Raw genomic sequence first — 27,786 nt, forward strand, 5'->3', positions numbered from 1 at the left:
AAAGCACCTGGTGTGCAGAGCAGGGCAGGACAGCCTTGTGCAGGAGGGTGTGCAGTGGTGCCTGTCAGAGGTGAGCCAGTTTCCTGAATAAGGATCTCTCTTTCACCATACTGCTCCTGAAACAAGTCTGTGAAGGATATTCTCCACAGAGTCTATTTCAAAGGGAATGATTCTGTATTTTCTTCCAGAGTGCTCAAAACAGACTGGCATGCATCACACACCATTTTGCAAATGTGAAGACAAATTTTGACTGAAAGAAAGCATTTCCAATTAAGCATGGAATTAGTGGTCACTACTATTCTGTCTTAAGTGCAGAACAACTTGAGGATCAAATCTAGCAGGGAGAGCTGAGTGCTTCTTTGCCTTATTCTACTGGCACTCAGGTGCAGCAGGCAGAGGAAAAGGTCTCACCTCTGTTCAGAAAACTGATCCAGGCTGGTCCCTCTGCCCTCAGGATTTTCTGTCAGGGTTGGTGGTGGCTCTCAGCACTAGGATTTGAATGTGCCCAGCAGGAGAGTCCATTGCCTCCTGTGAAACAAATTGTGCTTGAGTCTAAAGCCTTGTGGGATGGAGCCTGGATCTGCTGAGCTCCTGATCTTAGCTTCCATTTCAATTGATGTTGTGAAATAATACTAATCCATGCAAGTGTTATTGATAGATTGTATTTCCCTGTGCTTTCAGAAGTAGAGAAGGACATCAGAAGTGACTGGAGAACAAAACCACACTGACATCAGTCATCTGGAGATGGTTTAAGACCTGTTTGAAGCTCAGCTGAACACACTAGGGACAGGAGCTGGTAAAGCCATACAGCCCTTCAATTTTCTTTGAGCAGTTTGTCTTCAATCTGACCTCTGTGGCAGATGGGGTACAGAATTGATAGTTCTGAGCTGATCGTTCTCCTAGCTGGTACCAAGCAAAATCTCAGTTGTCAAAAGAATTAAAAGACTCACACAGGAATTATTCAAAAATTGAATTCACTTTTAATTTTGAATTAATAATATTTTTATCCTTTAGCAAGAGGTATTTACAACACCCTGCTAAAACAGTGCAAAGCCACAGTGTGTTGGGCCTACCTAGGGCTATGATTTAAGAGTACAAATTCAGTGCAGAAGTAGCTGGGCCTGCAATTACTCCTACCCAGCCCCACCTCCTGGGTTGAGCTACAGGCACCTGTGTCTTTCAGCTGCTCCTCACATCTCCCAGGAGCCTGGCACAGGGCAGTCCAGCTCCTTCACAGCCCAGGCTGGAAGAGAAAGGCAGCCACAGAAGGCAGTTTAAAGATACTGTAAGCTCATCAATGCTGATTGATTGATTGATTGATTGATTGATGCACTCATGCAAGTTAGGTCCTGCCAGACTGCTCTCTGTTCTTTATGTGAGGAACTTCATACTCACAGCAACTCAAATTTTACTGCTGCCATAAAAAAAAAACCTTTCATAACAATTTTACTGTTACTAGGTACGTTGGTAGTTGTGAGGTCTATTTTTCAATCTCAAAGCAAGAGTCAAAAATACTACAGAATATGTTTCAGAAGATACTCAAGCACTCTTCATGCTACTTTCTTAGCCTAGCTGAACAAAAAAAAAAAAAAACAGCCCAAAATCTGTTGGTCCCCATGGCAGTATACACTGTATTTTTCTTTCTGTCCTTGCTCACATCTGGTCAACAATAAAATCTAATTACATGGATTACAGCAGACTAAGTAAGCCCTGTACATGTGCTAAGCTAAAAGTAATTACCCTCCTGTTTCTTAGGGAAGTTATTCCCCTTTCTTTTTCCAGAGTTGCTCTTTCTCTACTTTGTCAACAAACTGCAGAATATCTTTGGCAAGAAGTTCAGGTTCCTCCAAAGCTGCGAAGTGGCCACCCCGAGGCATGAAGTGGAAGGAGACAATGTTGGTGTATTTCTTCTTGGCCCAAGCCTGGGGTATGTGCAGGATTTCATTAGGGAAGGCAGCAATGCCAGTGGGTACCTGTACTGTGAGTCTGAGGGAGGAGAGAGAACATTGTCATCTTCCAAACACTTAAATCTGCAACAAATCAAAAGTCCCAAGGAAATGGTCCTGAGCAGTTGGGCACACTCTTATTAGGCATTAAAAATTGGACTTCCAGATCCTAAAACTGAAGACAACACTGTAATTCCTGAGGGAAAAACCTCTATTTTATTTTGCATACAGTGATATTAAGGCAGTTTTGCAGGGGATCCAGGGCATGAGGCTCAGAAGCAAGGAAAGGGAGAGGAGAGCCCTAGGAAGTGGTGGGCAGCAGATTTCCTCTTGCTGCACACAGGGCTCAAATTGATGGGCAAGCACACAATTTGATAAGAGCTGGAGAGAGATTTACAGAGGAGATAACCACTCAAATATACTAAGCCTGGCAGGACAACTGGAGGGTAGGCAGGAGAATAATTACTTAATGGGAGGGAGAAGAGAGGAATACTGATAATCTAGACTAGCTCAGAAGCAACATTTCTATATGTAGGACTATACCTTGTAAATTGACTCTTGCTTTTAACTGGCACAAATGCACACTATAAAACATTCTTCACATTAGGAAGTGTAAGGAAGCAACTGGATTTGAGGGGTGTGAATGATCTGTGCTTGTTCTAAGAGCCACATTTTCTAGGTTTGAATATCCCATACACATAAACTGCCTTGTCAGAAGTGACAAACTTTAAAATGTGGATACAAAAAGTGTTGGGCATGTAGCCACTGGAGGGCTGAGGTCAGAACTTGTCACAAGACTCTGAGGCTCTGTCCTCTGGGCACTTAGAAGCTCACACAGCTCATCCAATGCAGGCAGAACCAGAGCAACACACTGCCCACAGCATAGCCACAACAGCTTCAGGAACTGAGTCAGCTTCCTGGGAGCATCATTTCACAGCTAAATAAATAGCATGGCACTAAGCTGGGGGTGCAAATACCTCAGGGCAGGTTTAAGCCTTCACTCATGCAACCAAGCTGCTGCCTGAAGAGTCTGAGCAGCAGCAGGCACATCAGTCTCACTGACTTCTCAAGGATGCAGGCAAAGTGTGTCCAGAAAAGTACTAAAACTACAACCAACTAAATTAACAAAACTGACTGTGTGACTCAGTCACAGACTGATTTAGTAACTGAAATAAAATCGGGAAGTAGATGGCTACACCATGAATGGGAGGCCCTCGAGCAGTGCCTCCAGTCAGATCTCCTCACTGAGGGCTCAGGATTCCTGCCTAAGCACCGTGTTTTGCAAGCACAGCACAGTACCTCAACAGCCTGGCATGTCTTGCAGAGGAGTACTGTGAGAGAACAGTGTTTTTCCTCAGCGTTCAGGAATCTATAAGGCATGCAACTGTAAAATTAAAATATTAAAAGAGAAGGCACACTTACTTTTCATGTTTCTGCGTGCCTATCCCCTTCTGCAGGTTTTCCTTGTAGAAACGCATGGAGGAGACAATGCAGCCTGACACCCAGTAGATCATGATATTGCTGAGCAGGTCATCCAGGCTAAACTTCCTGGAAAGGCAAGCCCAAGAGATTGCTTAATTAGAACTGAAAATTAATTTGCAGGGACTTGACTTTGGTTTGGTTGTAAGGGGAAAAATATATGGGAAATAAATAGTGGTTAAGAGTGGAGAGGTGAAGTTATCACTCCCCCTCTGTCTGCCAGTGACCAATTAAGGATGCTAAAGGCTGTCAGACACAAACTGGGATGTCACATTTTAACTCCTACATGGAAGGGAGATTCTGTAGCAGCCATATATTCTGGAAAAATCCCTTTGCCCAGGATTCTTCTCCTGGGAAGCTGAGAAGCCTCAGAGAAAAAGGAAAACAATTCTTATCTCATTTGCTTCTCGTGTGTTTTGCTGCTTTGGAATGTGTTTGGAGATGGTTTATCCAACAGATGGTTGTTTCATTGGTTTCATGTGAATTGTTTTGACTTAATGATCAATCAGGGTCAAGCTGTGTCAAGGCTCTGGAAAGAGTCACGAGTTTTTCTTTAGTATCTTTTTAGCCTTCTCTCTATGTCCTTTTAGTATTCTTTAGTATAGTTTGGTATTCTTTAATATATTCTAGTATTATAAAATAATAAATTAGCCTTCTAAGAACATGGAGTCAGATTCATCATTTCCTCCCGTTGTCTGGGAAGGGAGGAAATGATGAAGGGAGGAAATGAATGAATACAAGAGATAGAAAACAAATACAAGATATAAAGCAAATACAAGAGGTTCCAACAAGCACCTTATGCTCCAGCATGGCTGTCTCCCCTGCCCACAGACTGGGAGGGTGGGAGCAGACAGCACATGCAGCAGCTTGTGCCATTTATTAATGATAATCTGAAATGCTACTGTGAGCCCTCAACAGAGCCCTGACACACCAACATGTGCTGTAAACAGTGCATGTTTCATATAAAGTTATTAGCTGTATGCAGGGCAAACATTCCATGCAAATCTGCTTTCCATAGCATGTCCCCTCTCTCCATTCCTGCCAGGTAGTTCTCAAAGGGGATTTCAGCTCTGGTTTCTGCTGCCCACTAGACATAATCCTCTATTAGCAAATGGTAGGTAGATGAAGCTGTAACAATCAATCCAAAGCCAATCCACAGGGAGTTAATTGTTAGTATTACAATGAATCATGAGCTGCCAGCACGTTAATGTGGGTTAAACTTTTGGATTTTGTGTCCTAATGAGATTCTTCCCCATAAGTCAGTGTTTAATATCCTGGGGTTGCAGGGTGTATTTCTTTCCTAGGAGGTGGAAGTGGGAAGGGAATCCCTCAGCCTGCATGGCCTGTTTGCCTCTCTGTGTGCAGCACCAGCTGTGGTCACTCCAGGCTCCCTGAGGGGTGAGGTGACCACTTCAGACAAACCTCCTCAGCTGTGACCCTGGGCTCAGTTACCCCATGCAAAATGGAGAAAGGGCTCACCTCTCTAGTCCTCCATCCTCTAGATTCCGGAATTCCATATCAGTCCACGAGGAAAACTTCTCCAAGATGTATGCAGCCAGTCCCACAGGGGAGTCATTCAAACCACAGCCTGTAAAGGAGGAGGGAAATTTACCTGTAACTGATATCCAACTACACAACTCTTAGAGAAGCTGCCTGTTATAATACAGGGGATATAACTTTACAAAGCTGTTCCATCAGCTGCTGTCTTAAATAAATAAAATAATACAATGAGCTGGAGCCATTTAATGCCAAATCATAAACTGGAAGTGTCTGCAAATGAGCAGGCTCCACATTAGCTCACACTGAACATTTTTTGAACTGATGTAACAGTATTGGATTTCTGCTGGCTTTTCTTTTTTTCTGGTAAGCTAATAAGATTAAGCTCTATGTGCCAAGGAGGGTTTGCTTCCATTAATCTGGAAGTTGTCATGTATTAAACAGCATTACAGAGCCAAACCCCACATGCCTACACATGACCAGGAGGATTTGCAGCATTATCTAACAGCAAAAACATTTTAAGGATTATTAGACAGTCATTAAGGAACAGCAAGGCTCTGCTAAATGGTCCATCTTCTGAATTAGCAACAGCAAACTGCCTTCATGTAGAACAAGCCTTCCTACAGATTTTATAGTTTGCTTTTCTTGGACAGAAAGAACACACCTGCACTTGGAACTTTGATCCCACATCCTAGTGCTGTGAAATACAGGGACTGTAAACTGTCCCAGCTTCTCAGGAAAACGTGAGGAAAGGGAACAGCAAGTTCCTTGGGAACAGCTTTGAAGTTGAATTTGGGAATTTGGTGGAATTTGAAGTTCCACCCTTGCAACCCAGCCTTCCAGGAAGGTGCCTAACACTGCAGCTGGCACAAGTTCACCGGTAACTGCTATTTAAACATGACACTGGGATTTCAACTATTAAGCAATCACTATTGATAAGTGGAATAGCAAGTGTTTGAAAAAGTTCTGTTGAGCACTTTCCAGATGTGCTGGGCATGACAAGCCTGTTCTCAGCTGCTCACTGTGAGTAGAGTGCATCTGTTTACATAGAGAAAAAGTGACACTGATCCTCAGAGCAGGTAGAATGTAGGCATTTCTGCCAGAAATTCATTCAGAGTGCTTTTCCCCTTTTAGGAACCTGCCACTGCCCTGATCCTCCTTCTTTGTCCTTAGGAGAACTGCAGAAATGCTCCAGCTCCCAAAGCATGAACTGGCTGCTGGTTCCCAGTCTGCTCTGACAGACCACACCTGGCTGGTAAGGATAAGAATCAGCCAAAATTCTGATTGAGAAGGAGCATGGCTTAAGCATCTTTCAGATATCAGCTTCCCTCTCTTTCCTAAAGCACAAAAGAATGGCAATTTTTAGGAACCAAAACTCAACAGAAGCAAAATTTTTTTAAATCCATACAATTATCCTTTTGCCTACACATTTTAAGAACATACCTGCCTCTGTAGGTAAGCTTATGGAAGACCATTAAGAAATATTTCCCTTAGCTATATTTTAAATAAAATCCATCAGTGAATTGCTGCTGCACCAAGCTAAAAGGTAGTCAGTACTCTTGACTCAGTTGTCCAATTCAGTCACAAAAGATGTTTTTAAAATAGAAACACTTAAGACTCAGATACTTAAAGCAGTTAAGCCATCTGAGTGACTAGCTCATGTAGAAAGAACATTCACAGCTACAATTTTTTTTCCCTTGAAAGTCTGCAAGTAATTTAGAGCAATGAGTGAAAGTGAAATTTGATTTTACTTCTCAGGTATTACTTATCACTATAACAAATAAGCTACATTGTGTGCTGAGACAGCTAAAAGCTTCTTGTAGTTTACATTACTTGAATGTGATCCATTCTCCAAGAAGAAATTATCTTTTGCTCTCAGCAGAGCTGCATTTGAAATGGAATTACAGTCCCCAGTGATAGCAGAAGTGGAAAAATATGAAACAATCTATTTTATTTATGAAAATTGGAAAATTAGGTCAGTGGAACTTGGAGCATGCTCAGTTTGGATGTGCAGATACACTGCAAAACCCCCCTATTTTCTGCATATTTTAAGCAGTACATTTTGTTTCTATGAAAGTACAACTAAAGAGATTTTAGGTATCCCAAGCTCAAAAAAGGTTGTGGGGTTATTTTTGTTTGTTTTACCGACAGTATCTGGTTTTGTAGCCTGTATGTGAGCATAGCCAAACTCAGACAAGATCTTGTAGAGCCATTTCTTCAAGAAGGGGAACATCCTCCTGACATCTTCATCCTGGAATCCAAAGAGCCCTGGGAAGTACCGGCCCAGCAGGATGGAGAGCAGGTGAGGGAGCCCCAGCTTCGAAACCAGGACCATGTTTAAATGGAGACCTTTCACATGGCTAAAAGGCAAAAAAAACCCCACACACAAATTAACAAAAAGTTAACAAAAGTTCAAAGTTGGTGTATTTAGAATCATAGATTATCCTGAGTTGGAAAGGACCCACAAGGATCATCCAAGTCCAGCTCCTGGCCCTCCACAGGGCAGCCCCAAAAATCACACCATGTGCCTGAGAGTGTTGCCCAAACGCTTCTTGAACTCTGCCAGGCTTGGTGCTGTGACCTGTAACATTTAAAATGTTACTAACAGGAATGAACATACTTGAATTCCAGCCTGTTAATTACATCATGACCTCAGCTGCCCTTTGTAGTGTGGCTTTTCACACAAAAATGACAAGTCAAAGGGACAACTCTCAGTAATCAGCACACACTAATCCTCCTTTTTTTTTCTTTAAAAGTACTTGTCCCTCTCCAGACTTTTTGTAGTGAGGCCACTATCAAAATGCTGCACAACTGTTGACAGAAAAAACATTGAATATAAACTAAAGTTATGTCATTTTGGATCTTTGCTTAACACTGAGCACCAAAGGGAGAACCTACTTATTGTATTATCTGGGTGCCCCGATGTAGGGAGGAATGATGCATCTGACTCCATGTTCTCAGAAGGTTAATTTATTATTTTATGATACTATATTATATTAAAGAATACTATACTAAAGGATACAGAAAGGATACTTACAGAAGGCTGTAAAGATAATAATAAAAACTCATGACTCTCCCCAGAGCCCCAACACAGCTTGGCATTAATTGGCCAATGAGTGAAAATAACTCACGGCAGAAACAATCACCTGTGAGTAAACAATCTCCAAACACATTCCACATGTGAGCACAACACAGGAGAAGCAAATGAGATAAGAATTGTTTTTCTTTTTCTCAGAGGATTCTCAGCTTCCCAGGAGAAAAATCCTGGGCAAAAGGGTTTTTCAGAAAATATGAATGCCACACAGCAAGGACTTGGGCAGGAGCTCCCAAGTGCACAGGAGATAACTATTCACTAATCAGACTAAAAGAGCTGCACCAAGGGGGTACTTACCTGGGAGCTATCTGGGCCAGGTTGGTGCAGATGACACAGCCAGCATCACCACCCTGGGTGTAGAACTCATTGAATCCCAGTCTAAGCATCAATTCATAAAATACAGAAGCAGCACTCACGGAATTGAAGTCTGCATTTAAAGAAAAGAACACTTTTGTTGCATTAATTCCACCCACACTTCTGACCCTGCAGCACTGATTCTCCACATCAAGGCAATGTTCAAGCTCCTCAAAAGCTACAAGTCCCTTTCTCCTTGCCTGACTGTTTGCAAGCCCTTGCTCAGCATCCAAGCACAGAGAGCAAGCAGAATCCATGAGGAGAACAAACTCCAGCCTTTGTTGCAGACATCTCCACTGCTCTGAAGGCTGACCACGAAAATTGTGGGTTTTTTTAATAAAATCCATCAGTGAATTGCTGCTGCACCAAACTAAAATGTACTCAGTACTCTTAACTCAGTTGTCCAATTCAGTCATAAAAGATGTTTTTAAAATAGAATACTCAGATACTTAAAGCAGATACTTAAAGCCAGGGAAGCAGAGAAAAGCAAACCCAACTGCCACTGTCACATTTTTTGAAAAATCCCTTTGCCAGGATTTCTTCTTCTGGGAAGCTGAGAAGCCTCAGAGAAGAATGAAAACAATAATTATCTGATTGCTTCTCCTGTGTTTTGCTGCTTTGGAATGGGGTTGGAGATTGTTTATCCAACATGAGAATCGTTTTTACTTAATGACCAATCACAGTCAGGTTGTGTCGGGACACTGAAAGCAGTCAGGAGTTTTTAATTAGTATCTTGTTAAGCTTTCTGTCTGAATCCTTTAATTAGTATCTTGTTAAGCTTTCTGTCTGTATCCTTTCTCTATTCTTTAATATACTTTTAGTATAGTATTCTTCAATATAATATAATACCATAAAGTAATAAATTAGCCTACTAAGAACAAGGAGTCAGATTCTCAATTCCTCCTTCATCCTGGCGACCCAGCAAATACCACATCCAACCTTCTCCACATCTGCACATGCAATTAAATACTAAACTCAGTGTCATTTTAAACCCCACCTCCTCAATTTGCTGCAGTTTGTGTTTGTATAACTCAGAGCACAAGCTGAGCAAGCAGGTATTTGGCTGCAATCTGCCATGTGGACACCAGAACTGCTTTGTTTCAACTCTTCCTTCTCAATGCTGTTGAATATGGGTGCAAAACACCAAAAAGGAACAGTAATAAAATAAATTTCCCCTGCCTGCTCACTCACAGACAGTTCATGGATGCAATTACAACTCTTGAGTTGTAACTTCATTGCTCCAGGAACTAGTCAGTGATGTCACCTGAAGTCACCCCCTTATGTCCCTTGTCCCACACACAGGATCTCTGTTTCCTCACTGGGAAAACAAGAAGTGTGGAGCAGGAGTTGCTGTTCTGCTAACAGAAGAGTTACAGTCTCAATGTGAGGCTGGGCTTGTGGGGGTTCAGTTTCTTCTCCTGTGTCATACCTTGCTTGTGGGGTGCTTCTGAGAAACCATAACCAGGGATGGATGGGCAAATGACTTCAAAGATGTGCTCATCCCCGAGGCCGTGGCTTGCAGGATCCGTCAGCAGGGGGATGATTTTGTAAAACTCGTAGAATGAGCCAGGCCAGCCATGAACCATCAATAGTGGCTTTGCAGCCTGGCCTTCAGGCAAATGAGGAGGCTTTACATGAACAAAATGGATATCAATGCCTGTAAAAGGAAAATCATTAATTAGCACAGCCAAATTTACCGTGACACTGAAACTAATCACAGAACAGATTAGGAATAAAGCTTTTTCCTGTCTTTTTTTTTTTTTGGTGAGCATGCAAACACACTGCACTTCTCTGGATACATTTATCCAAGGACCTTAAAGTACTTCATAATGGGCAATTAAGCACCACAGCAGCCAAATGGGGTTGGCTATTTCTGTTTTAAAATAAATGGGCAAATTAAGACATAGGAGTGAAGCAATCTTCCAACGGTAACACAGTGACTCACCCAGCTTGCAGGCAGAGGAGACAATTACATCATTTAGTCCAAGTGCCCTTAAATTTTACCCAAATGTCCCTACATGGCACGGGAGAAGCTTCAGTCAGCCAGAGATTTTTCTTCCTGAAAGGCCTGCAATTGCAGCTTGAAGGCACCAAGAGATAGGGAATCCATCACAAGGTGCAGCTGTTTGTCTGGGGGCATGAATCACTTTCCTCATTTTGTGCATGCCTTACTTTCCATTTGAATATGTCTGGCTTCTGTCCCCAGCCACTGACTCTAAATGCTGCACAAAAGGAATTTTTTAAGCCTTCACTAAATATTCTCTGTCTGTGGAAGCCTCCTGTAATCAGGTCACACCATCTTAACTGCTGATAAACCAATCACGCCAAATTGAGGATTTGAAATTACCTCCTAAAAGAGAGTAAAAGTGTTCATTTTTGTAGTTCTTTCCCACCCTTTGTCCAAAGCTTTCAGTATCTCTAAGTGAATAAACCAAACCAGGAACCTCTGTTCTAGTACCAGTCTCCAGTTTGACCAGTAAAAGGTAAAATCAGCAGTGTAGTTTCCATTTTAAAAGCTTCACACAGCATTGCACCACCTGCTTCAGGTGAGCTGCTCTCCCTCAAACTAACTCAGGGCTTTGTTTTCCAGGAAACAGGAATTTGTTCCCTGAATTCCTCATTTCTGGGTGTATTTAAGGTTGTTTTACTCACATCAACTCCAGCTCACCAGCAATCCCACCATCTTTCACTGACTTGAGATTTCCCCATCCTTGACACTTCTGTGAATCTCTGCACTCTCTGAAAAGCTTTCAAGTGATGACAGAAGGTAGGAATCTGATACACAGCATGTTTGACCTTGTCTTTTCATATCTGCTCTCTGTAATCTTTCCCAGCCCTGAGATTTCCCTTCCATTGCTATACATAGTGCATTGTCCTTAGCTGCTTCTCCCTTTCTTGTCTCAGATGGGGCTTCTTTCTTCTTTGTTCCAAGGAAGCCTTTCTGGTTTTATTTTTTTCAGCACTAACCATCATTTAAATAAGTACTTTAAGCTCTAACCACTATGTAGCACCATTTATTGTCCCAAATCCATTTAAAATACCATGGCAAACTGCACCTTTAGAAATAACACACAATTATGGGTGCAAGTAAAAACAGAACAAAATACCTGTTAAGGTTAAATTTTGCCATCATGGGAGACAATTGCCTGCTGAGCTCTAGACCTACAACTGGACCCAAGCACCACCCCAAATCAGGCACTTTAAAAAGCCCAGCCTGACCAAGGTCCAGCACCAGCACACCTTGGCTGAATGAACTCTTTGGAAAGAATGAATGAAGAGAAACCATTCCCTCACAGCTGGCAGCACATCAACCCCAGGGGAGAGGCGTTGTGCTCTCCTGGGCCTGGGAATGCTGGAAGAGGTGCAGCAGGGCACATCTGCCCTGCCAGGCTGAGGAGGGCTGCCAGGCTGATGCTTCACTGTGACAGCAGCAGCTGGGCAGCTCCACAGAGCACGAGGAGACATCTGTGGCAGTTTTTGCATGGCTGCATGCAAGGCAGGGAACATGTGTACAGCTTAAGATCCTCTTCTGCTCCCAAACACTCGTGCTTGGCTCCTGCTAACACCAGCTGACAGGCTGCTCATGCACAGGGAATTCCATTTGTCATTCCTTGTCCTGAAGGCTCCAGTTACAGCCAAGGAGTTCCCTGCTCCTTCAGCAGTGATGCCAAGGATCCAGACTATGGCAGCCAGGGAGGGAAGGCCAGAGCCTTCTTCTCTTCCTTGCAGACAAATTTATCTATTGCAGACAAATCTATTTGTCTATTGCAGATTTCTCTTGCAGAAAAATTTATCTATTGCTGGTTATATTTTAAGGGGAAAAGCAGCACACCTTGAATCTTTGTTTTGAATTGTGGGTACTTGTTGAGGACTTCAACTTGTTTCTTCCAATTGAACTGGTTTTTCCAGTAGGACACCACCTTCCTGAGGTGCACTGAGTTGGTTCCATAATGAAAGCAGCTGTTCTCCAGTGGCTCAGTGAATCGAGCCTGGTCCAGTCTCCTAAACAAATCCTACAGGGAAAGAGAGGGAAGAGACATTAAAAGCCCTTGTGTCTGCTGTCTTGGGCTGTGTGTGTTTCTAGTTATCCCCACGTGAAATGAGAACTACGGAAATAACATCTCTAATTAGACACCTGTGCCTTTTGCTGATGCTCCATCTGCTGTCCCAGTATTTTTTCCTCCTGCAGGTGGCCTCCTTCCCCTTCCATTTCCAGCTGTTCTCGGCCTTTGTTCTGCAGGGTTGCCTGACCTGAGAACCTCAGAGCTGGGCAAGCTGCTCTGCTGGCATTGCTGTGGCTGCAAGGGGTAACTCCTGCAGCCTTTCCTGGGTGCTTTCCTCACAGTCAATGCATGGATCTGGCCCAAACCTTTTGCTTTCCTGCCCAAACCCAGGGGTGGGAAGTCTTTCACCAGGAAACACTCAGAAGGATTTTGCACAGACAGAAAGTTGGTGAAACCAGACTGAAACTGAAGTTTGCCAATCAGTCACCTTCCCACTGCACTACAGGAGATGTTGGTGGCACAGCAAGATCACTCCAAAATCACTCAGCAGGGAAGGACAGCCAAGAGCTCCTCCCTACTGCAAACAGAACCACAGAGCAGCTGAAAGACAGGTCTGGAAATCTAATCCTGCTCAATCATTTTAAAGTTAGAAATGATCCATCTTAGTGTCTGCAGTGTAAGGGGAAAGCAGAATGGAGAGCAATGTCTTTTGACATTACTAAGAAGGGTAAGCAAAGTGTTAAAAAACCCAGGCCTTGCTGAGAAATTAGGAATCTATTATAAATTAATAATGTGAGCAATCCCAGGAGTATTGTTTGAACCATGACTCCACAAAGCTCTGTGAAATTGTTCAATCCTTGCCTTAAACACACACAATCAAAATCTTTCTATGCAACAAATTCTGCAACGTATGTGTTTACTGTAATTACCACAGTAATTTAGTGTTGACCAAAGTAGACTATTAATTACAGAAGAATCAGCATCCAACACAGCTGCAAACATAAAGCAGTCAAGAAAATGAGGTATTTGTAATTGCTTTGGAAAGAAAGGGGAAAAAAACAAGACATTGTTCTTATTCTGGTCTACACAAACTGAGGAAAATGCACAAACAGAAAAACAGAGTTGTTGAGTAATCTGTAATATGATTTTTATGTTTATTAGGCTTTGCAGAGTAGGTTTATTTACCAGCAATCATGCAAGAGCCAGCTGAGAACAAAATTGTACACTGAGATCTGCCTATTCCTACCTATCTTCTGAAGTACTGAAAAATCCCTTCCCTCAATACCTGGCCATCACTGGCACCCTGTTGGTTCAATTTAAAAATTACTTCCAAACACATTCTACATCATTTGGCCATTTCTTCCTTCCCTTCCCCCAGCACAGAGATTTGCTTACACTCAGCTCTTCCTCTGCAGTCTCCACCTTAAATGGTCTAACACTGGAGTCTTCTTTGGTCTCAGGCTTTTGTCCCCTGCCCCACCACCCATCTTTGAAGGGCAGCGTCTCTTCATTCTTCTTGGAAAAGAAGTAGTAGATGAGGAGTGTCCCCAGGAGCAGGAACACCTCGAGCAGCATAATGCCTGCAGGGGAAGAGCAGAACTCTGGTGAGCCCAGTCAGCTCAGAGAGACACACACATTTTTGGGGAGACTTTTCCCTTTTCAGACAGGATTCCAGCTGCAGGATGTTCTGGCACTCACAGGATATCAACACTTCTGTGAAATTTCTGAAACAGAATGTTTCAACCTACCCAAATGAGGAAGAATTATTTTAAATAAAAGGCACATAATAAAAACAGAGCTCGAAGTAAGTTAAAGAGATAATGTGGCAATTAAATAATCATTATAATGAAAATATGACATAAATATAACTTAATGATTACAATTATACAATTGACATTTAATGTCTTCTCTTCCTCTGAAGTTCTAGATTCCCCACAAATCCCAGGGCAGAGCATCTCTTCAGCAAGGCTCACATGTTCCCTGCCCCAGATTCAGAGGGGAAGAAAAGCAAGGCAGATTATACATACAGAATAAAAAGCCAACAGTGTGAGTGAGGGCAGCCACCTTGTAGCTCCCAGTCAGCCAGGAAGTGGAGCAGGGATATATTTGCACAACCCTTGAACAGCAGAGTAAAGGGCAGTCAGACCTTCCCTTTCCTTCTCCCTGTGAACTGTTTTAAAGAGGAAACAAAAGCCCATGCTCTAAAATGTGGTCACATTGCCAAAAAAAGTGACAAAATTCTGTCAAGGTGCAGAGCAACCTGATTTCACAGCACATCTGCATAACCCAGCTGCAGGGCTGTGCTTCAGTCAGAACACTCAAAAAAATATCTTGAATATATTTGGACAGTTCGTGCTGCAAGTAGAAAAACCACTTAGACTTGTCTTTAATAATTAATGTTTTCAAGCATGCCTTTAAGTGTAAGAAACCTTAGCAAGGTGGTTTGGGGAACAGTACTGTCATCATTTTAACGCATAATTTTAAAGAATGTCATGCTTCAAACACTAATTTGCTGGGGAATTACTAAGACATCAAGTGTTTCAAAACTTCTGTAGGGCAAGGATTGTTTATGACCCAGAACATCTCCATTCTCTCTAGAGCCAGAAGGTTTTGTTGGTTTTGCTGCTGCAGAGTAATTTGATGCTCTGGAATGGCTCAAAGAGTCCTCAGAATGCACCAAATTTACTCCTGGATCAAACCAGGAATTTTAGCACAAGTTAACAGGAATTCACAGGATTAGAGCAGGAATGAAACTGAATGGAATAGCTTAAGTGCCTTTATGTGACAGGACATGTTTTACTCAACTTCTTGAGTTTAATTTTCTAATAGCTGACAATAAACAAATAAATAAATACACAAGTCAAGGTAAGCACCCATAAAACACCTGTGCAGACTGAACATTTGTCCAGGCACTGTGCAGATTGAGCAAGCTAAAAAAAAAAGAAGAAAAAAGAACAATATTCTATTTTTTACACATGCAAATGCTACAGCCTTGAAAGTGCCTGAATCCTCAGAGAATGGAGCTATTGGATGATAGGCACTGAAAAAACTTGATTTGTTTGTTTGTTCCACTGGTGCTTCCACAATTTCTGCCATTGTTTTTCTTCACAATGTTTGTTATCTGGAGCACAAGACAACACTCCTTTCCCACCTTTACAACACCCAGGCTATAACTCTCCCCAGAATGAAAAAGTTTATCCAATTTCAGCTTGCCTCAGCACACAAACCAATGCAGTTTAGGAGCATCCTGAGCACAATTAAATTTTATTGCAAAGCACAACTGGAGGGGCTTCTAGAAACCTCAGAGCACTTTACATAGAAATGATACCTACCACAGCATTTTATAACATTTCTATTCTTCTGCCTTCATGGAGAAAAACAGCAGCTTCCTCAAAATCACAACACAGCTGGGGCCATGTCTGGGCTAGAAAGGTTCACCACCATAACTGTGAACACCACACAGAAAATCCCAACTCTGGGCCAGTCTGATCTGTTTACAGAGACCCCAGCAAACAGAAGAGCTGCTGTCAGTGCCAGCCCTGTTGTTCAGGCTGGGCCACCTCCAAAACCAGAGCTCTCTTTGCTCCTGCTGCATCAGCACCACAGCCCTGCCTGTGGCATTCACATTCTCTGAAAAATCCCTTCGCCCAGGATTTTTCTCCTGGGAAGCTGAGAAACCTCAGAGAAAAAGGAAAACAATTCTTATCTCATTTGCTTCTCCTGTGTTTTGCTCACATGTGGAATGTGCTTGGAGAGTGTTTATCCACAGGTGATTGTTTCATTGGATTCTGGTGTGAGTTGTTTTCACTCACACCAGAGTGAAAACAAAGTGGTCACTTTGGCCAACTGGGGCCAAGCTGTGTCGGGACTCTGGAAAGAGTCACAAGTTTTCATTATGATCTTTTCAGCCTTCTGTAAGTATCCTTTCTGTATTCTTTAATATAGTTTAGTTTAGTATTCTTTAATATAATATAGTATCATAAAATAATTAATTAGCCTTCTGAGAGCATGGAGTCAGATTCATCATTCCTTCCTGCCACAGGGATCCCTGCATAAACAGCACCTGCCAGCACAGAGACAGAGCTGCTCTGCCCAGGAACTGAACCTCCATGAGCCAGAAACCCTCATATCCACGCCCTGAGCAACAGAACCATTTCAGCTCCCCACCATCTCCTCTCAAGGACACTTGAGAAGCAGAATTTTTGCAGCAGAAGGTCTGGGGTGGGATTGTGTGCAAACGTGTGTGTTCCGCATTCACCCTGGACCACAGGTGGAAAGAAGAGGCTGTGTGAACAGACATCCATTTTTTGCAATGAATTCAGACTGGAGGATGAGCTTGTTTACCATCCAGTAGTAAGTGCCAAAACCAGCTTCAGGTCTCACAAGAATCCTGACTTCCGCTGCAGAGAGCTGGGGCTGGTGACAAATTGATTTGCATGGGATGTCATCCTGACTTGGAAGAAGCCACCTCTGATATTGGTTGTGTTATTTTTTTGCTAACAGAGAGACTCTCTGTATTCAATCTCTCCCAGTTGCCTTGAAAGTGCCTGTAAAATTCCTGATGATAATGAACATGGGCCCCAGAGCTCCAGGAGTGTCACATTTTTCTGTGAGTGCCTGGGAAGGGAAGGACCAAGTGCGTCAGCAGAATCTGAACCTCACCAGCTCATCCAAGGGGATTGTTTTGGGAGGGATGAGCTGCTGGGATGCAGCATGTTCCTGCCAGCAGCTCCAGCCTGGGCCCAGAGGAGGCCACTCAGAGCAGTGATTTCCCAAGTTCTCCATTCAGGCTGCTTCTCTGGAGCTCTGGTGTGTTGTTTGAGCAGCACAAAGCAGCCACAGTTGTGACAAACCTGCTCCAGAATTTCCTTCGCTAATGACTGCTGGGATCTGTGGTGAAGTGGAAGTGATCAACTCCTTAACACTTGTTCCACGATGCAGCAATACAGCACCATGAATGTGGAAGGACAAACAGGTACAATAACACTTTTCTACCCCTATTTTTCAGAGATGTCAACAACAAAGTGCTGGAGGTTTTATTGTCTGAAGTCTCTTGATGCAACTGCACTGGCACAATGCCTTTATAAATGAGGGCTTCAAAGGGAGTTCATGTTTTGGTTTGGCTTTTTCCTCTTTTTATGTGACCAAAGGCAAGACCTTAGAAGGAAATATTTCCATTTATTCCATGGTCCTTAGGCTCTGAGACTTTGCTGTACCCCAGGGAGGATATTGTTTGCAGTCAACACTTAAATACCTTTGACAGTACTTTTATCCTAAAGAGTTCAAGGAGGAATGCTCTTGGTTTGCTGCTTTAAAAACGTGTTTTCAAAGAAAAATATTGAAATGCAATGGGCCCAGTAAATAGCCCTGAACCAAGCTCCTCTTGAAGAAGGCCAAGAATATCTCATTAAATACTTCTGCAAGAAAACCCCAGAAATTCCTTACAGTATCTTACAGCTTCCTATTGGAAACACTCCTGGTTTTCAGCACCTTTCTGCATTTTGATTTGTCCCCCATCTGTGCATTAACATCAGAGCTAAGGGGTCCACAGGAACAGAGCAATTATTATTTACATCAAAGCTCTGTCCTGTCTCTTGCTTTGTCTTCATCAATACACAGGAAGAGATGCCTCATAGAACAGAGCTCTTCATTTTCAGAGGTCATCTATGAAACAGCTCAATGGTAAAATCCCCCTCTCCTTCTATGAGTAACCATCCATCTCAACCTTGCAGCATTAGAATCCATCTGAAACATGTTTTTGGAGAAATAATCAACTGTGCAGACCTTCAGTTTAATGCAGGAAATGCATTCTGGCCCAAACACCATCCAGCTGCCACAAATGATGCACAACACCCACAGCTTTGGGGGTGCCACCAAGCCCTGCCAGGGCAAAACTGCTGCTGCATGGCTGAGGCAGGACTTGTGACTCTGCTGCTTTCAGAGCTAATCATGCTTTAGGGTTAATAACATTTTCTCCCCAGGACTGGTTTACCAGCACACTGCAAGGCAGCTCAGAGCACTTGGCACACTCTGAGAGACACAAGGTTTATTGATTAATAATTACCCTGCAGGAGAAATAACAGCTCCATTTGGAAGTGATTTTTCTGTGTATTTTTGTTCCCCTACATAAAATCCCACATCAGGCTTTACCAAAAAGGCATCTTTCTGCTGCAGCACCTTTGTTCACACCCTGCTTTGCCCAAAGAGCAGAAACTACAAGTTACTCTTCCCAAGAGACCTGAAGGAAAAATGACCCCACTGGAGGACTTCAAAAACTCATGGCACCTGGAACAGAGTCCCTGAGCACTGCCACAGCCTACAAGGAACTAAGACATGGCACAGTCCCCACAGCTTCACCCTCAGTCTGTCCCCTACCCTCTCCAGGCACCACATTTTTGCCATCAGAAACAGACAGAAAACCACCAAGTCGCTCATAGAAGAAAATCTTCCTATTTCTGTAGTTTATGGAGCATCATGACAAGCTTGAAAATAGCTTAGCAAGGCAGAAATTGCTTTGCCTACAAGTGATAACATTTCCCAGGTGAGCATGGAATGCTGTATTAACATTGGAGGGGAGGAGGAGAGGCAGGCACGGGATGAAATAAAGCAAAGCAAATCAAAGACAGGAAATACAAATCCAACAGAGTTTCTGCCTTGTCTCGATAAGAAATTTAGCATTTACATTTTTTATTGCCACAGGGAGGTGGCACACAATGCTATCTCCAAAACAGCAGGAAGAGATGATATCATCCCATTTTACTTTTTTTTTTTTTTCCCCTAGACTGTTCACAATCAGAAATTAACCATTACAGAAGGAAATTAATTAGAAGGCTGCGAGCAAGGAGTGAGGTCACGTCCCCAAAGCAGTGAAGCCCACTGTCCCAGGGCTCCCCCAGGAGTGTGCATGCTGCTCCCAGCCAGGCTGGGGGTTCCCTGCTGAGGAACACCCACAGCTCTGGCACTGAGGCACTGCTCCCATTCTGCTCTTCAGCTGCTGTGTGCCCTGGCCAGCAGGAACAACCAGCAGGGCCAGGGTAGGCTCTGGGGTGCCCCTCTGTGTCACGGTGACATTGCCTGAAAAATCCCTTCACCAGGATTTCTTCCCCTGGGAAGATGGGAAGCCTCAGCTTCTCCATGTTTTGCTGCTCTGGAATGTGATTTAGAGAATTGTTTACCCAGCATGTGAATTGTTTTTACTTAATGGCCAATCCCAGTCCAGCTGTGTCTGGCTCTCTGGTCAGTCATGGGTTTTTATGATCATTCCTGTCTAGCTTTCTGATGTAGCCTTTCTCTTTCTTTAGTATAATTTTAATATATAACATAATAAATATAATGTAATAAATATTATATTATATAATAATTATAATACATCAAATATTATATTATATTATATTATATTATATTATATTATATTATATTATATTATATTATATTATAAATATAATATAATAAATATAATATAAATATAATATAATGTACTATAATATAATATAATATAATTCATAATATGACATATAGGATATTATATAATCTAAAATAGAATATAAAATATATAAAATATATTTTGTATATTTATATGTTATATATTATATATATTTATACTATATATTATATATTATTATATTTATGTAATATAGAATATCTTTTATATATTATATTTTATATATAATATATAGAATATTATATAATATAAAATATAGTATATAAGATATAAAAATATAGTATATATAATGTAATGTAAATATAATGTAATGTAATATAGTATAATGTAATGTGATATGATATAATGTGATATAATATAAGCCTTCTGAGAACTTGGAGTCAGTTCTCATCTCTCACCTCTGCATCACCCGGAGCTGGCACTTACAGCACTTGTCCCTCCAGGCACGTTATTCCAGAGGAGTGCTTGTGAACCTTGCACAACACATTCCCACCTCGTTTTTCCTGCAATTACAATCTGTTGTGAACTCTCCAGTACAACACTGAAAGCCTACAGGCACTGAGACCCAAGTCTAACTAAGCATAACAGAAAAGTAGCACAGGAATAAGTTCCCTGTCATGTACTTTGCCTCACCCAGGGGCAGAATGTCTGTAACCACTGGCCAGCCAAAGCTCAGACCCCAATCATTATTCAAATCACTGCTTTCCTAAGAGGCAGAGACTCAATTTACAACAACACATATCTGAGCAACATTACTTCTTCTTTTAAAGCCATGTCCTACACATTATTCTGTGCTGCTTAAAAACATGATTTGTTTATCTCAATTTTATTTATTTTGCTTCTATTATGTTTGAACAAACCCACTCTCTTTCAAGAGTCTAAAAAAGCACAAACTGACAGAATCCAGCTTGGGATTTGTGTGATGCCCGTAAATGTGATCTAATGACTGTGTGCATGATTCAGGAGAAAAGGGATACACTCTCCATCTGCAATAATTTCCGTTTCAGACTCTACAGGCAGAAAAGCCACGAAAGAACTCTTAAATCAGCACTGTTCATGATAATTAAGAGTGAAAGAGCTGTTCAAACTACCATAATAATGCATCAAGGTGAGATAATGCAAAGATTTTATCCTATTTACCCTATCCAGCCTTTACTCTATTTAATGACACTCAAATCCCAGTAAGAAGAGGTTTTTTGCACAGGTGCAGAGAAGTGACAAGAGCCTGGCATGCAATGGAGGGTGAAGACAGCTGAAAGCTCTCTCAAATCCCATCTTCCAGTTAAAAGAGGAAAGGATACCATGCCAGCAACAAATTTTTTAAACAATTCTTAGCCACAACATCTTGAGCTTTACTTCAACATTTCATTCCTAGAGCCTGAAAAGAAATTATGAGCAGCACGTGGTTCTGTTTTGCCTTCCACTAGAACTTCTAGCAGTAATGAGGTTCACCTCCTCATCCTGTGCCAGCATCTGCATTTTACAGAGGAGGTGGAAATGAACCAAAGGAGTGAGATATTACAGATAAGGAAATGAGATCGGGGTAATTGTTCCTCAGGCCTTAAGGCAAATTTGGGCTCTAATTTTAGCTTCACCAAATCCTCCAGCAGTGCACAGTAAAAGGTTGCCCTCCTGCCCTGCCATGGTGTTATTGCCAATGTTTGGCCTGCCCTGATCTCCAGATAAGACTTGTTTTCATCCCAAGCTGCTTGGTGGTACAGCACAGCACGTCCCCTCCTGTTTACTGCAGGATGTTCCATCAGTCTGAGTCTCTTAAGATTCTTCCATGGAATCAGGGAGGGAAAGATCTTTTCAGCTAGCAGATTTACAAGCTTTTTGTATTAGCACTGTTAGAAAACTGTGTTACTGAAACCCCTAATTATTAAAACATGCAGAATTGATGTACATGTGGTGCTTTAGAGGAGAAAAAAAAAAGAGTGCAAGCAGTTTGAGGTGCATAAGAACAAAGTACATGACAACCCTTCAGTTAAAAGAAGGTGTGGAGATAAAAACGATGAATATAAAGACTGCCAGAGGAATTTTCTGGCAAACTGCAAGACAGATGAGGTGCACATTGTGAATTTAAATGAGGTAAGGGCAGCACGAATGAGAATGTGCTCCTTGCCCCATGATGTGAGACTCCCTCAAACCTCTGTGATGCCAAACTCCCTCCTTCCATGTGATGCAAGATGACCTCCACCATCTGTGATGCCAGACTTCCTCTTACCTCTGTCACACCAGTCTCCCTCTGACCTTTAGGATGATAATCCATCCTCCAGCAGTGAAGATTTCCTGCTTTTTTCTGTAACATCACATTATTCCTTTCCTCTGCGATATCAGACTCTCTCTTATCTCTGAGGATTTTTTCCTTTCTCAGTGATGCCAGACCCCCTCCTTCATTCAGGACACCACATTCCCTCTTACCTCTATAATATCCAGCCCTGTGATGTCAGACCCCTCTCTTCCTTTCTCAGTGATGACATTTTCTTCTTCCTTCCTGAGGCCAGACTCACTCTTACCTCTGTGCAACACTCTTTCCTTCCTCTGTGATAGCAGATTCCCTCCCACCTCCATGATGACAGACCTTTCCTTTCCTCAGATTCCTTCCTTCCTTCCTTCCTTCCTTCCTTCCTTCCTTCCTTCCTTCCTTCCTTCCTTCCTTCCTTCCTTCCTTCCTTCCTTCCTTCCTTCCTTCCTTCCTTCCGCCACTTCCTTCCTTCCTTCCGCCACTTCCTTCCGCCACTTCCTTCCGCCACTTCCTTCCGCCACTTCCTTCCGCCACTTCCTTCCTTCCTTCCGCCACTTCCTTCCGCCACTTCCTTCCGCCACTTCCTTCCTTCCGCCACTTCCTTCCTTCCGCCACTTCCTTCCTTCCGCCACTTCCTTCCGCCACTTCCTTCCGCCACTTCCTTCCTTCCGCCACTTCCTTCCGCCACTTCCTTCCTTCCTTCCGCCACTTCCTTCCGCCCCTTCCTTCCTTCCGCCACTTCCTTCCGCCACTTCCTTCCGCCACTTCCTTCCGCCCCTTCCTTCCGCCCCTTCCTTCCGCCACTTCCTTCCTTCTGCCACTTCCTTCCTTCCTTCCGCCACTTCCTTCCTTCCGCCACTTCCTTCCTTCCTTCCTTCCGCCACTTCCTTCCTTCCTTCCTGTGTGATGCCACACTCCCTCTTACCCCTGAGATGTCCAAATCCATCATAGCTCTGTGATGCCAGACTCCTTCTTTCCTTCCTCATTGATGCCAGATTCCTTCCTTCCTTCATGGTGCCAGACTCTCTCTTCCCCGTGTGTGACACTTTCTCCTTCTTCAGTGTGAGACGACCCCAACCCTCTGTGATGTCCAACTTTTCCACATTTCCTCCTTTTTCTATGATGCCACAATCCCTCCTTTCTTGATGATATCCCTCCTCCCTCAATGATATCTATCTGCATGAGAGACTCCTTCTTTCATCTATTATTTCAGTTTTCCTTCTTTTTTTGGGACACCAGACTCCCTGGCCACAAAACCTGCATACTCCAAGTATAATGCAAGAAATGTGCAAAATAATCTATAAGATAATCAACTCATTTTGCCTAGAGCTATAAATGCAAATAGAATAAAGAATATTAAATGTGACTATGGAAACAGGAAGAGATCAAAACTTGTTGTTTCTCTACAAAAACTTAATTCCCAATGAGGAAAGGAACTTTGAATGATGCCAGAGGAGGGGAACAGATGGTAGCCATCATTTTCTGTCAAATAACTGCAACACCAAAAGGATGTTCCAGAGTAAACATGTAACAAGAACAATTCCTGCTACTTTATCTCTCCCTTAATAACAATATTTAAGTTCTGTTTAGATTTCTAGAAACATGCACTACCTGTACCCACCAGTTGAGAGCAATTAACACTCTTGATGAAGCTCCCAAGAGGGCTTGGTCCTCCAACAGAGCTTGGGGTTTGATTCATCAAACATGGGTGTTTTACCTGAGAGGAAGATTTGTTTTCTATCAGACAGCAAAGCCCACCCAGGCTGCAGATACAGAACAAACAGGGAGAGCAAGAGCTGTGTGTTCTAACTGCAGAATTCACAAGATGAGCAAGATTTGACTGCTGGGTGCAATAAATGTGAGGAGAATTGCTTGAGACACAAAGAAACAACAAAACCCAAAAGTTTGCTGAGCCCTTTCTTGTCCCATGGACTACACCTAATGATCTCCTGCAGAAATGTTTCAAAAAAAAAAAAAAGAAAAAAGCTGGAGAAATGTCAGGTGACAGCTCAATTTTCAGAGAGGAAACCTGGCAATCAGCTCCTGTTCTTGAATCCAGCAGGATCCCTCCATAAACATGATCACAGGCCATTCCTTCATTCTGGCAAATGCACTATCAGAGAGAGCAACTAACAGAGCATGGCTGCTACAATTCCCACAAAAATATTCCCAGCCCTGCCAATCAGAAAGCATTCAATCAACAACAACATGCTCAAATAGATATAAAAAACTCAGAGTGCTGCTTAAAAGAACCAGCCATAAACCCCAGGGTATATTCAAACCACTGCCAGCCATCCTGCCATGTCTAGCATGACCAAGATATTACAGCAAATGCCACTTTGGAAGATGATGTTTTGTGCTTTACCATTTATGTAAATACCCATTTACACACACAGTGATGCTTTTAATTAAAAATAATGTGTGCAGAGGAAGAATCCAGGACTTTTCCAGCAGTAGTATTCAGAAGGGAAAAAAGTATTTTCAACATTAATTACAAGCAGACCAAAGCTCTTCAGAGAGAAGTAAGATGCTCTACTTTCCAAGTGACTTTTCTTCAGGGACTTAGACAGTAATTAGAGCTCTATTTGCCACATTTGGAACTTGCACTTTGCAGAAGTCTGCCCTGGTTCTGGGATTGTGCGTGGCATGGAGAAAATACTCTTGCAGGCTCAATGAAATAGTGCACACTCTGCCACAAAGGCAAGGCTTTACCTCTGCTCATCTGCCCACAGAATTTGAATACTCCAACAAGAAATGTGCATAGGCAACATTTAGGCAATATAGGTAAAATAATCAATTTATTTTGCCTAGAGCTATAAGCTGTGCTTCACCTACTACCCCCAGCTCTGCTTTGCCACTTCTCCACTGACAAATTACTTGACAAACTATTACTGAAGCAACAGGAATTTCTGGGAGTGTTACCATTCCAGAATTATTACCCCTAACTCTTTCATTTACCTGTTGTAATTACTCAGAACAAATTGGTCCTTCCACTAAGGAGCCTGAGCTTATTTCACAGTGCCTACAAGATTAAAACATTGCCATTTGATGCCTAAAAATCCTGGGCAGGTCTGAAAGCTTTGTTGAAACCCTGGATAAACAAGCAGGCTGAAAGGAACGGTGTTACCCTGCAGAATGACCAAATACTTAAAGTACAGTAAATCAACAGGGGGCAAAAAAGCCTTTTAAAACACCCAGTAATCCAAAGCCTATTTTAGGCAATTCATACAGACAAATTGCATGTGGATTTTGCCTGCACTGGTTATTACCCACCATGCTCTATTTCAAATTATTTACTTCAATGCTATGATCACACGAAATAAAACGACAAATTCTGGGAAAAATAACAAGCCAGCAGAGTTTAGCAAATCACACACAAGTTTCAACAAATTTTTAACGATTTTTTGACTGGAAATGAATTCAGACTGGAAAAGATGCAGAACAAAGAGCCATGAACTTGACACTGTGCCAGGACCTTCCCCACAAAGACTTCAGCTCTGACAAAGATCTAATCCCTGTCCTTGGACAACTTCAACTGTGGATTGATTTTCAAAGCTGCTTAATTGCTTTTGGGGACTATCTTCCATCGATTTTCAGTGTGCATTAGCAATCTGTGCACTCAGGCCTCAGCTTTAGCTCATTTCAAACAGAGCAATATCTGCTTCAGGGGAGAAGAACAGCATCCCCAAAGAGCAGGGCCAATCCACATATGAACCCTGCTTTTGTGGCTCTCTGATAACTCTGAGACATTGGCTTCTAAGACTGATCCTATCTTGTAGGTTCACCTAAAATTACTAATTTCTCTTATTTAAGGTAAAGCTAGGCTAGGAAAAGAAGGGAAGAGAAAGCATTCTGATTCAATAGGGTTAGAAAATTAAGCAATGCATTCGAAAATGGTATGTTTTAACTCCTGGGCAATCAAAATCCCAGCTGAATTCTGACAAACTAAACCCAGCTTGAGCAGAGTACATAATTTCCTTAGTCTTTGCAGATTTCTCAGTTATGCAACAAAGTATGGGCATTAAACTTACAAGGTTTTCTTCTCATGCCTAAAATGCTTGTTCAGCAAAGGGAATTATGCATAAAGTACTCAATCAAATCACCCTCAGGTCTGGCAAAATTATCCATAAATAAATAAAACCTCAATTTCACATCCCCATTTAGAAATAAGCAAATAAACCATACAGAAACCATTTACATGCCAATAGTTAAAGCCACTTACTTTAACTAAACAGGGAAACCTGGCCACGTTCCCGAGGAACGCTAAATAAAATTGTTATTTCCATCATAGTTTTATGGAAATAAAAATTTTATGGAAAGTTTAATAATAAAATAAAACAATTTTTTATGTTTTATGGAAAACACAAAAAATTATGTTATATATATATGTTCTATATATATGTTACATATATATATATAACATATGTATATGTATATATATATGAGTATATATACATATATACATATATATACACATATACATATGTTATATATATGTGTGTGTTATATATATGTTCTATATATATGTTATATATATAACATTTTTAAAATTTTATTTATAAAAATAAACCTTTTAAAAATGTTTTTATTCCATAAGCACTGGTAAATTTTTTATGGTTTTTATTTATAAAAAAATAAAACTTTTTTTTTAATGTTTTTATTCCATAAAAAATAAAACTTTTTTTTTAATGTTTTTATTCCATTACCTTTTTTATTTTCAATGTTTTATTCCAGCTTACCTCTGGCTCCAGCTGTTGGGGATGCCACACACGCTCCCCTACCAGGAATGCAGACTAGGACCTTGCTGTTCCCGAAATCAGCACAAAGCCCCCAGCGGTCCCAGCGCTTCATCCACACTGGAACAGTTCCCATTGTCAGGAATCCTTGGAGCAGCAGCAGAGCCCTGCGCCCTCTTCAGATCCCTGGCATTTACGGACCTTCTGTTCAGCGCCGGCAGGTTTGGACACACGGACTGGCTTGGAAAATCGCTTTCCTTTAGTGCATGGGGAGCCGAAGCTCCTCTCCCCGCCGGGGCCCCGCTCGCATCCCTCGGGGAACGTCCCAAACCCATCCCGGACCGCGCCCGCCGCTCGCTCTCACCTGCGGGGCCGGAACGGGCACGGAGCCCCCCGAGCCTCCGGGGCCGTGTCCCCGCTCCGCAGCCCCCGGGAGATGTCGTTCTGTCCGGGCACAGAGGCTCCGGAGCACCGCAGGTTTGTCCCCGCAGCGTCCCGGGCTGCCAACGCCGCCTGCAGGGTCAGGGCACGGCCGGGAGCTGCTGGGAGCCGGGATCCGCCTGTCGGAACTCAGGACATCCCTCTGGCTGTCCTGGACTGCCAAGATCCCTGCCAGGGACTCGGAAACCCAGGCACAGAGCCCAAGATGCCTGTGGTTTTATGACCCATGGAGCAAACTACCAACCTTATATGAAGACCTGCAAGCCGCGACAGTTTAAGTAGAATGACAGTGAATTTATCACGGGATGAAAAAATAGATTTTTGGGGTTTTTAGAATGGGGGTTCGGGGGGCAAGATGGAGGAATCTGGGTGTGTCCAGCCTTTCTCCTTCTTCTTGGCCTCCATCTTCTGCTGTGATGTTGGCACTTTTGGATTGGTTTAGAGGAGAAGCTCACTGTCTAACACAGGTGATAGGTACTGGAAAGTAACTGTAAATATTGTACATGAAGTTTTTAGTATAAAGACATAACACCCCCCCAGGGGCAG

At 42.4% G+C, this 27,786-nt stretch overlaps 1 protein-coding gene across 1 annotated transcript; it reads right to left on the reverse strand.

Annotated features, from left to right (window-relative positions):
- Positions 1–1,014: 1,014 nt before the first annotated feature.
- Positions 1,015–26,919, reverse strand: EPHX1 (epoxide hydrolase 1). Its single transcript, XM_059468614.1, has 10 exons — positions 26,803–26,919; positions 20,214–20,318; positions 13,770–13,954; positions 12,203–12,383; positions 9,800–10,027; positions 8,314–8,443; positions 7,068–7,282; positions 4,905–5,013; positions 3,369–3,494; positions 1,015–1,986 (listed from the first exon to the last, which is right to left on the reverse strand). The coding sequence occupies exons 3-10, from the start codon at positions 13,947–13,949 to the stop codon at positions 1,761–1,763; spliced, it is 1,395 nt and encodes a 464-aa protein (XP_059324597.1). The 5' UTR covers positions 13,950–13,954; positions 20,214–20,318; positions 26,803–26,919; the 3' UTR covers positions 1,015–1,760.
- Between the last annotated feature and the right edge of the window lie 867 nt (positions 26,920–27,786).

Source organism: Ammospiza nelsoni, chromosome 3 (genome assembly GCF_027579445.1).
Source record: "Ammospiza nelsoni isolate bAmmNel1 chromosome 3, bAmmNel1.pri, whole genome shotgun sequence".
NCBI classification, from domain to species: Eukaryota; Metazoa; Chordata; class Aves; order Passeriformes; family Passerellidae; genus Ammospiza; species Ammospiza nelsoni.

What these genes read in the sequence shown, in the direction of transcription:
- EPHX1 (XM_059468614.1), bottom strand. Translation starts at nt 13,949, where the DNA reads ATGCTGCTCGAGGTGTTCCTGCTCCTGGGGACACTCCTCATCTACTAC. An exon ending in AGAAGCACCCCACAAGCAAG is followed by an intron (nt 8,444 to 9,799) that starts GTATGACACAGG and finishes CTTTAAATGCAG; the next exon opens with ACTTCAATTCCGTGAGTGCT. An exon ending in GGCACGCAGAAACATGAAAA is followed by an intron (nt 1,987 to 3,368) that starts GTAAGTGTGCCT and finishes CTCCTCCCTCAG; the next exon opens with ACTCACAGTACAGGTACCCA.